This window comes from Salmo salar, chromosome ssa06 (assembly GCF_905237065.1).
Source record: "Salmo salar chromosome ssa06, Ssal_v3.1, whole genome shotgun sequence".
In the NCBI taxonomy this organism is placed as follows: domain Eukaryota; kingdom Metazoa; phylum Chordata; class Actinopteri; order Salmoniformes; family Salmonidae; genus Salmo; species Salmo salar.
Window position 1 is genome coordinate 38,212,558 of NC_059447.1, and position 11,646 is coordinate 38,224,203.

Here is an 11,646-nt window from a genome sequence, read left to right on the forward strand (position 1 = left end):
TTTTTTTTTTGGTAGGTGCATTCCGGTGTCTGCACCTTGAGGGGGGGGGTACTGTCACGTCCTGACCAGCAGATGGAGCTAGTGTTTTAGTTTTGGGGTCAGGACGTGGCATGTTTGTATTGGTTAAATGTTGGGTGGATGATTGGGACTTCCAATTGAAGGCAGGTGTGTATAGTTGCCTTTGATTGGAAGTCCTATATAGGTGTGTGTGTTTTTCTTTGGGGTTGTGGGTGGTTGTTTTTGCACTGCGTTCCTAGCCTGCAGAACTGTAGCTGTTGTCACTTTGTTTGCATTGTTAAGTGGATGCTTTACTTCTTTATTTTAATTAAAGATGAGTATTCACATACCTGCTGCGCCTTGGTCCATTTCTACAGAAGACAGCCGTTACAGATGTCTTATGAGTCCTGAACCTCCCTATTTGTAACATTTCTTCCAATATTGCCCCAAAAATAAACACTTTACCCAGGAGTTAAATTATATTTCCCATTGACTGATCGTGGTTTTTCAGATCACCAAACAGAACATTTTGCAGGTCCATCTGTAACCTGATATTATGACATAACAACCATTCCCAGACCTGACTCCAAAAGCGAGCCACAGATGGAACGTACTACAGAATACGTTCTATTGATTCTGTTTCCTTGTGGCAGAGTCTGCAAAAGGCTGTGAGTGTTTGTCTTTTCAATTTGCATCCTCCATTTCCATAAACAGCGAGCAGCCTTTCACTAGTGTAATGAACACAGACAAGCCAGTACCACTCCAATACTACCAACCAAAGCCTAAAACCACAACATCACCTCACTAGCCTGGTTACCTGGTTTGCATTCATTAGAGACCAAATGGTGAAAAAAAAATCTGAAACAAGTAGGGACTACCTGTGTGCCCTAATGAACACAACTCTGGCTACCAGATCTGTTTGTACTTTAGTCAACTGCTCGTTACATGACATTGAACAACAGAGGAGTTGGCTAACACACAAACAAATCTGGGAACCAGGCTACCACTGCAATACCAAACCCAAACATACCACTGAGATGGCTGCATACTTTCCCAAACAGCATGTATAAGAGTTTACTTACATTATCAGCAATACAAAGACATCGGAACTGCTCTCATGAGAGAAGGACACCATTTTGCTTAACCAAAACAAATGATGGCGTGCCACATATTTGTTATGCTAAACTGACCTGTGTCCCCATACGACTGGTCTTCATCAGTTTGATTGTTAGGGTTAGGAGTTGTGTTAGCTGGCGGCTCATACCCTATCATCAAATTAATGGTCGCCTAAAAAAACAGATGGGATTAAATGTCAACATGCTGCTTCAAGACAATGTCTCAATGTATTGACAACTTTAACTTACATTTTTTTTACATTGACATGATATGGCCAATGATCAAGAAGTTTTAACCTAGATATTATATACAGGGGGTAGTTCTGACTGGGACTCAGGCCTGGGTCCAGCAACTGTCAACCCAACACCTTAGCAGTTACGCCAAGAGACCCGAACCTCTTGACGAGGCCCCTAGGTGTTGGGTTGAGGTCTCTACTCCAATCAAATCAAATCAAATGTTATTGGTCACATACACATGGTTAGCAGATGTTAATGCGAGTGTAGTGAAATGCTTGTAGTGTAGCGAAATAATCGCTAAACTAGCCCCTCCCTTCAGGAGAACATCTCCCCAAGCTTCTTTATTCCAAGTCCTTCATGTGTACACGCCTTTCCGATGACCTTATGGGTGCCATCCCACTTCTTACACAAATGTAGGGAATTTGTGTGTTTGTTCTGACCAGGACTCAAACCCGGGTCCAGCGATTGTCAACCCAACACCTTAGCCGTTAAGCCAAAAGCTTAGCCATAGAGAAACTCACCCCAGTGTCCTGTTTCTTCTCATTGACCAGGGACAGGTTCTTTGCTGGGAGGGACTTGGTGTGACCATGAACCAGGTCTAGGAGAGAGATCTTAGCTGAGCCAATAAATCTGGAATACAGGTAAAAAGTCATGAGCACCTACTGTATTTATGTGATATGAACCTTTCTTGTGGAAACGCATACAGTAACATAGTAATATCATACCCAGATCACTTAAACAAATGTATGTATTATGCTTGCTGGTCTACTGCATAAAGAGGTGTAGATTTCCTCTGTTGTTTGTGTACAATGATGTATGTCATTTTATATGTATGAATATATTCGTTTTTTGGACTAATCACAGGCAGTATCCAGTTCTCATTTGTACTTCTTTCAGAATTGACAAACCTAGCAACAAGTCCTATAGAGCAGTTATATTTGCCACACAGATCTGATGAAAGTCCCTTATGGAGCAACTGAGGACTAACTAGGAAGGTAGCAAGGGTTCTTTATTACGCAATCAACCATGATTAAGAATCACGTTGCATTGCTTAATATCAGTTATTCCTGTTATGTATACATAGCCACCACTGTGCCATGCAGCCACAATTTAAAGAAGTGTGTATATGTCAACATATTGTTGATACCATTGAGGCACTTCGCTTGTACTGGACAGGAGGGACTCAAGAAAAACAAAGTGGTAGGGTGGTAGCGAGAAGACGACTTTCCTGTAACGGAGTGATCTTAATAAGCTGTCACAATGACAAACATCAGCCTAGCTTAGCTTATTTTGGCAATCATTAGAGCCTTCCCCGGAGAACACTGGGAAAAAATGTAATCTGTGCTCTGTAGTGAGGAACAACACTCGATCCCACAGACGAGGGCAAAGAATCATGAAAGGGAGGACGAGGAAAGACTAACCGCTGGGAGCAATTAGCATCTACCACAGGCATGCCTGTAGTCTGGCCTTGTGTGTCAGGCTGAGGGGAGGAGAGAGACAGGAGAAAGAGAGAGAGAGAGAGAGAGAGAGAGAGAGAGAGAGAGAGAGAGAGAATTTAAGTGAATTGAAAGAGAGGGAGGGAGAGAGAGGGGGGATAGAGAGAGAAGAAGAGAGGAGAGAAGAGAAGAAGAGAGACGGGAGAAGGGGAGAGAGAGGAAGAGAGGAGAGAAGAGGGTGGGGGAGGAGAGAGAGGGGGGAAGGTGGGATGTTGTCATGCCTCTCCCCTCTTGGCTATGTCACCTCAGTGTTGAAGTAATTTATCATCACACACAGAGAGATAAACACGTCCTGGAAAGGAAGTTGAACTACAGGGTCAGCGGTAGAGATCTCACCTTGGCATTGAAAGCAGGCTACTCTGAAGCTGAGAGAGGAATGCTCTTTGAGTCTTTTGTTTTTATTCCTCTTGGAATTTTACACATTTCACATTTTTTCTTCACTCAGTTAGTTGACACTTGACTTTTCAAAGGCGAGCAGACACATGCAAAATACCCATTGTTGAATATTTTCCCCCTGAGGAAATGAGTTGACGGTTACTAATGATATGAAACACACACTACCTGTCAGCACACTAGCTGGCTATATTTATGCACTGGGTAGTGGCTAGTTCCTCTTTTATGAGTCTAAAGCAGTTCCACACCATAAAGTCAAATAATACAGCATAATATGGAGTTCTTTATTTTGCTGATATCAAAGGCCCTGCTGCTAACTGCCAGTCTATTTGTGCTATCATGTCAACTCCTTGTCACTCAATGTCATGCCATGTTTGGATTGACAATAAGTAATGGAGTTGGCAAGAGCAGGCTATAGTTAACTGTCTAGTGTCTAGCAGAAAAAAACATACTGTATGTATCCATGTTTGTATATAATTTGGGGCTTTTTAGAATTCTGACGTTGGATATGGAGGATTCAAAATGCCTCAACAGGACAAATGATTGTATATAGTGGTCACTAGGAGATGTCCTTATATCCAAAACAACCCTCCCCCCCTTATTGAGTGTGTGTTTATACTGAATGAGTCAACCTCACCCATATACACACACATCTGCCAAGGATTCCCAAACATACTCAAGATCAATCCCCCATCTGCCAGTGACAAGCCTGTGCACGCTCTGTAACTTTGCTTGTGTTTGAGGCTGGACTCTGCCAGTGCCCCCCCCAGACGTTATAGAAAATCAAAGACGTGAGTGACTCTCATTACCATAGCCTGCTCTCTCTCTCTCTCTCCCTCTCTCTAGACATCTAGATTAGAGTTCCTGCTGAGAAGTGGTGAAAAGCATGTTGCTAAATAGAGGCTGCTCATTACGTGACTTAAAAAAGTCACAATGGAAATGGAAGAACAATGAAGCATCAATACAGCTTAGATACGTTTCATCAATCTAAAAGTACTAATATGTTAAGTAAAAAGCATTTTGATACCTGTTTCTCTTGATATGGAGTAGACACATGAGAGGCCATTTTGAATCTATTGAGTTTGAAGTGATTTGTGCTTATGGTGAAAACAGTAGCCTTTTGGAGAGAGAAAACGGTTTCATCATAGAGAGAGACAAATCCTCCTCACATAGCACAGCGAGTCTGAACACGGAGGTAGGTACAGGGTGTGGTAGAGGAGCTGTAAGGGATTGTGCTACTTCAAATCACCCCTCACTTTTCACTTACCAATGTGGTAATCATTGAAGCTCTGCGGTAACACAATTTTCCTCAACACATGTTGTCATGGCAAGAGGAGTTCCTGTAAACATTATGTGGCCCATTGCAATGGAAAAACTTGAGCTTTTTAATGTAATTGTAGATCAACTAAGTTCTCTTTCAAATACTTGTTTCTGTATCTCACGTATGGGGTAAGCCCTTCGGGACGGGATCACAAGGACACTCCAATCACACAACCTATTATAAGGCACCACGTCCTGCCCTCTAGCTCATTATCATTTTCTTCCTTACGGAGAACACAAACTCTCTCTACACTTTCCTCAGCACGACTTGTCTCATTGTTTTCCTACTTAATTGTGAACTCGCCACTGAGGATAGGATACTGCTTCTCGTATAGAGTGTTAAGTACTTTTACCAAAAGGAAAAGTTGGGTATTTCTCAGTCTCCAGTCAAAACTAGCGCCACATGGCTAACTTTTGCCCCACTCGCCCACTTAGCAGTACCTGCTTCGTGCTGCTAATTCCAACCACAGTGGATGGGAGAAAAGAGAATTTTGAGATTTGGTCCCTTACAAAAAAAGATTGCAGTCAGAGTACAGTATAAATGCAATACACTGCAGTATAACTGCAGTATGCGGAGTGCAGTATAACTGCAGTATGTTGCAAATACTGCGTACAAAATAACACTGTTTTTTTTTACTACAGTCATTTTGCAGTGTAAATGCAGTTACAGTGCAGTATAACTGCAGTTCAACTGCAGTACACTGCAGTTATTCTGCAATTACTGCGTCTGAAATACCACAGTCGACTGCAGTTACTGCACTTTTACTGTAGTTTCAAAACGGCAATCTTTTTTAAAAGGGGTTAGCCCACAGTGTAAGGCAAAGCTAACCTAGCTAGCTCACCGAAGACTTACACCACACGCTTTTTCTTCAGCTAGCAGTGTGCTAGCAATAGCTAGGCTATTAGGCCACAAGGTGAATGCTAGCTAGCTAACACCAGGACTAGTTTCACAGCTAAATGCCGGCCAGCACACGCTTAGAGATAGCTCATTCAACTAGCCCTTTCTATTCGGTTAGCCCACGCTGCAAGGTAAAGATAATCAGCTAGCTCATAAAAAATGTATGCTATACACTTTGTCTTCAGCTAGCAACATGTTGGCAAAAGCTAGGCTAATAGCCCACGGGGTGAACGCTAGCTAGCTAATGTCAGGACTTGCTACACAGCTAAGCATCGGCCAGTACACGCATAGCCTTGAATCCTCCACTATCCGGAGCTATGGATACTACTACATTTACATTTTACATTTTAGTCATTTAGCAGACGCTCTTATCCAGAGCGACTTACAGTAGTGAATGCATACATTTCATACATTTTTTTCCCGTACTGGTCCCCCGTGGGAAACCCCTTCACAGTGTGTACCCAGCTGGCCTCCTGTTCCCCAACCGGCTCACCCATGCCTGTGTGGGTCCATGATGTCAGTGAAGGACACACATCCTATCTGTGTTGCCTGCTTGGGACTGGAGCATGTTCAGGCGGCTCTTGCTAAGCCAGAGTCCTGCGAGCATTGCAAGGAGTTGCCGGAGTCCAGCCTCAGATGGAGGGTGTGCAGAGCAGCCCCCCTCGAGGCTCCTCTTCCTCCCAGCCTTCGAGCGAAGAGGCAACTCAACAACCCCGAGCTGGGCCAAGGTTATGGGCGGTCTCCCCCCAGATATCCAGTCTCTGTTCTACGAGCTAGCAGCAGGGAAAGGAGGTATAGGGGTTTATGATGAGGAGGACAACAGTATTGTGTGACTCTTCCGCAATGAGGATGAGGAAGGGGCGGAAGACCCCAAGGCTCAGGCCTCAAGGCCTTCCAGCACCCTGAGTGGAGGGCCCTCCTCTCCCAGCCTGGAGTACAGGCTAATCCATTTGTGCGAAAACGGCGAAAGAGACTGGTTCGATGGGAAGAGACTCTCATCCCGTACCGTCCCTGGGAGACAGCGTGTCCCCCTGATCCCAGCATGCTTGGTGGAGGCTAAACACAACTGGGACAAACCCAATTCCAGTAAGGTCCCACCGAGGGACTTCACTGCCATGGACATGCAAGGTATGGAGGAGCAGTGGAACAATCTCTCGCAAACCACCTCCACCCTGAACGCTGTGCCTCCCTCACCGACACGTCTCTCCCTGGCAAAATGGAACATTTATTTTCATCCATTCTCCAGCGCCCCATCTTGGACCGACAGATCCTCAACAGCTATCTGAAAAAGTTCACATTCCTTATGCTTACACACAAAGTGCTGTCTTGCTTTGTTTGTCGAGGCGATTGGTTCACTAAAGTCAATTTGCATGATTTTCACATAAGCATTCTGCCGGCACATAGGAGATTTCTCAAGTTTGCCTATCAGGGTTTTGAGTATCTCGCAGTTCCCTTCAGGATATCACTAGCCCCTCGGACGTTCAGCAAGAGTGTAGAGGTGGCCCTAACTCCCCTTGTGATGCAGAGGACACAGGATCTCCACGTACATAGACCACTACCTGCTCTGCTCCCATTAACAGAAGCAGACAGTGAGAGACAGAGCTGCCCTTGTAGATTTCAGGATGAATCAGATAAGTAGCTGTTTAGTGCCCACATAGAGAATAGAATATCTAGGCATAGTTCTGAATTCTATCTCTTTCCAGGCCGCACTATCAGACAGGCGAATCATGTTGCTTCGGGCGAATCATGTCTCTCCATGTTCCAATGGGGTCATACGGTCACGCTCAAGACGTGTCTCTGTATGTTGGAGTTGATGGCCTCCACCATCTCAGTAGTTCTGTTGGGACTGTTGAGGATGAAATATCTTCAGTACTGGGTGTCTGCCTTACGCCTGTGTTCCCTTAGTCACCTCCATCGGAGGATAACGGTGTCCTCACCAAGCATAGCGTCTCTCCGCCACTGACGGGACCCCTCGATCTTCGCCAAGGGTATTTCCCTAGAGGTAGTGTCTGCGAGGAAAGTAGCGATAACAGACGCATCTCTCACAGGGTGGGGCGCAGTCTGTGAGGGGAGAGCATTGAATGGATTGTAGTCCCCACAACTACGTCATGCTCACATAAATGACCTTGAGTTGCTTACAGTGCTGCTTGCACTAAAGCATTTTCTACCTTTTCTTCGGAATTGTCACATCCTGGTCAGAATGGACAAATGACTGTAGTGGCATACATCAACCACCAAGGTGGCACCTGATCTCTGCGTTTGTGCAGACCGGCCCAGAAAATTATTCTGTGGAGCAGCGCACATCACTCTTTACACGTGACTCATGTCCGGTACGGACTTGTAGTCCAGAGGGAACCCCCTGTATGGGGACTGGAGACTCCATCCCGAAGTGGTGGCTCAAGTGTGGTGGAAAAATATGGACAAACATCCATAGATCTCTACGCATGCGCAAAGACGCACACTGCCCGCTGTTTTTCGAACTAGCAAGTGGTGACACTGCAATGCGGCATGTTGGGCTACCCCTCATACGTTTATGAGGATTTACGAACTAGATGTCACTGCGCCCTCGCTGACATATACGGTGCTCTGTTGGGGCCTCTGAGGGATGATTATGTCAAGACTATCTAGCTTCGGAGAGCACATGAGCACGATGGGAGTTGACTATATGTGAGATACCCATACTTGAGATAACGAAAAAAGCATTTGAAAAAGCACTAGGGTAAGCACTTCTGCAGTCAGAGATCCATAATGTTCCTTAAGGTCAAATCTTAAGGTTACTTGCGTAACCCCTGTTCTCTGATTATATGATTGGGGTATCTCAATATGCATAAGGAGGAAAACATATGTCTGATAATGAGCTACACTACCAGCATTTCGCTACACTCGCATTAACATCTGCTAACCATGTGTATGTGACAAATAACATTTGATTTGATTTGAGTACGGGACTTGGCGCATTATAATAAGTGGGGTTGCCCACTATTCGCCACGCCTCCTGTCTGTTGACGACAGATGTTGTGTGATTGGAGCTTCCTTATGATCTCGCACCAAAGGGCATGCCCCATATGTAAGATAGCTCACTCACTATCAGAGAACCCGGGGTTACGCAAGTAACCTGAAGATTTGACCTTAATGAACATTATGGATCTCCCTCCGCAGAAGTGCTTACTCTAGTTTTTTACAACTCAGTTTAAACTCAGCACTGGCCTCTGGGTTTGAACTTTCCCTTTAAGTCATTCTCTGTATAACCTGTGCTTAGCAGACACTGTATTGTAATGACCAGGTTCACATACTAATGGAGGGGCACATTGACTGAGAAATGACAGAGATCAAACTGAGTAAAACACTGTTCCTCCTCCTCCCTAGCAGCACTAGCAGCGTCCGATTAGCAGGAGGTGTGTGTGATGTGTTCTCTCACAAAACATTTGAGACATATACAGTAGATACATGCCAGGTACGTACTTGTCTTTACCAATAGTCTCATAGTCTTTCACAATCACGTCCAAAAAGGAGGAGGCATCCAATGGGGAGCCCTTTAGGTTGAACTCAAGCACCTGCAACCACAAATTGAGTTAGTTCATAAAAACGCAACTTTGCCAATGTTAGTTAAATTATGAAACTATGAAACATGGGGGTGGGGGGTGCAAATGTTTTATATCAAAGGGGAAGTGTTAACAGTTATCATTCCTCTATCTAATAATAACTATTCCATGTTGAGTCATCAACAAACAGGAAGCACAACAGACAAAATATTAGCCTCATTCCCTAATTCATTCTCATAGCCTCCTTCACATAACACATTCCTCTCGAGGCCCTCCTCCACATAATACATTCCTCTCAAGGCCTTTTTCAACATTCCCAGAGACTGCCAGAGAGAGGATGGATTGTAATGTAAATATTATACTTACTTCATTCCACACGGGATTGAGTTCACTGTCAATTGCTTTAGTTTTCTTCTTTTCACCTGTAGCGTTTACACAAAGTGGCAAGATGATTAAAACATGGAATTTACGTTTTTATATGTACCCTTCATATAACTAGGCAAGTCAGTTAAAAACAAATTGTTATTTACAATGACGGCCGACACCAGACAACGCTGGGCCAATTGTGCACCGCCCTACGGGACTCACAATCACGGCCGGTAGTTATACAGCATGGAATCAAACCAGGGTGTCTGTAGTGACACCTCAAGCATTGAGATGCAGTGCTTTAGACAGCTGCGCCACTCGGGAGTATATGTATGGGTAGAATATATTTCTCTGGGTCCAATGCAGACGTTTTTATCTCAATATCAAATCCTTTCTGGGTAACAATTACGTTACTGTGATTGTTTTTAATTAAATGGTCAAAAATAAACAAAAATAGCTTCTTTGCAAAAATGCAAAGTTCTCAAGCAATAATTTTGCTAGGACTGTTTAGGAGTGGTCTAAGTGGGGAGGGGAAAACTAGCTGTTATTGGCAGAGAGGTTTGTTTCTTATTGGTCTCTTAATTAATTTACAACCTGGTGATGTCACCAGGTACGCCAACATTCCATCCAACCAAAACAGGCTGACATTTTTCAAACAGCTCTTACACTAAAAGGGCATTATCATAATTTTCTAAATTTCAATTTCCAACCTCATAATGGAAATATATATAAAACACAGGTATATCACGTTTTTAACTGCACTGGGCGTTTAACATATACAGGTAGTTTTAAAATGAGTAATAACTACAACATCCCTGGGGCTGGTAACATAGTGAGCCAACTTACAGTGGCAACATATTGAACCATAAAAGTTGAATGTGCATCTTGGACTGACTCTTATCCTAAAATAGCCATGCAAAAATGAAGCACATTGACCCAGCTGCAGAGCTGTTGATGAAGGGGAGAATGGGTGATTCCAACCCCTTATAAGGGAATGTGTTTTCCCTCTGTGTAACACAATAGAGGCAACATTATTGAATGTGACTCATTGCCTTAAAGCAGGCAAAATGAGGTTTGGGAATCTCAGAACCAATGCACAGTACCATTGTTGTACCTTCAATGCAATTCATAGTAGTTTTGTGCCCTTACATGCTCAAGTTAATGACTCAGTATCTCCACTTTGAATACAAAGATCATCATGTTTGTGTTTATTGAACATGTTAAATGTTTGAGGACTACAAAATCCATCAGAAGATCATCTTATTGTGGAATCTTGCAGTTGTTGGTTCAAAGAATAAATCATATGCAGAAAATTGGTCAATTAACCTAACACTGACAGCAAAGGGCAGAAAGGATAATGTGACTTTAAAATAAAGAGAACTATAAAGTAGCCTAACTAAAAAGTAGGCTACAACCTGAAAGCAACTCTGCATGTCTTCATCTTTGATTTATATTAGCCTACATTTGGAGAACGTCTTTGATCCAGATGTTTTGAACTTCTCAAGAATAGCCAACAATCAAGGCATTGAAACCAAAGAGAAAAATGTAGGCTAAATGCCACAGCAAGAGGCAACAAAACAATAACTCACCTTTGAACACTACCGCTGCTATGGGATCTGGGTTTCCGAGTTTCTTTTTGGGGATGCCTTTGGCTGATTCCACTACGACGCGCAACATTATTACAGAGTTTTTGAAGTCTGTATTATATCTCCCTTATGAATCACAGCATGTTCCCCTACCAAGGCGTCTCTTCACCAGCGGTCATTGTAACAGAGGAAATGCTCCCTTAGAGGAGGAGTGAAATCCCGAATTATTTGGCTATCCACTGTATGAGTCAGAATGGAAAAAAATATTATGGATGTGTGCTAAAAAGTATTCCATCACGTCGTGTAGGCTATAGTCAGAATCGGTTACTAGCCATCCTACTTGTTACATCTACTTGTGATATTGTTATGAGTTTATAAACAAACTTGACGCTGTCAAAATATCGTTTGACTATAGGCTACTCAAAAAGGCTACAATTCGTCATAGCCTACGTTGAGTGATTTACATGCATCTGTAACAGCTTTTTACAGTCTATCGTGGTTCAAATGTAGCCTACACGGCAGCGCCACTCAGAGGTGATGGGGTTGAACAACGTTGAGTGTGGTACCCTAAGGTGACCGCGGCGAAGTCCCGTGACCAACCTTATCACAGCAAGAATACTGCTGTTATTCCTATACTTTTATTATTTCACGTCTAAGTAATTTTGCTGGTTTAATTCGGCAATTTGAAATCTGATA

The 11,646-nt window shown here is 43.5% G+C and overlaps 1 protein-coding gene across 1 annotated transcript in view; it reads right to left on the reverse strand.

Annotated features, from left to right (window-relative positions):
- The window catches only part of LOC100380767 (myoferlin), a 61,070-nt gene extending 49,683 nt beyond the window's left edge, over positions 1-11,387 (reverse strand). Inside the window, exons 1-5 of the mRNA XM_045720525.1 lie at positions 10,954-11,387; positions 9,365-9,420; positions 8,919-9,010; positions 1,871-1,979; positions 1,188-1,284 (exon numbers count right to left, since the gene is read on the reverse strand). Of these exons, the coding sequence (XP_045576481.1) occupies positions 1,188-1,284; positions 1,871-1,979; positions 8,919-9,010; positions 9,365-9,420; positions 10,954-11,041 (442 nt within the window). The 5' untranslated portion in view covers positions 11,042-11,387. The remainder of the gene's footprint in view (positions 1-1,187; positions 1,285-1,870; positions 1,980-8,918; positions 9,011-9,364; positions 9,421-10,953) is intronic.
- Between the last annotated feature and the right edge of the window lie 259 nt (positions 11,388-11,646).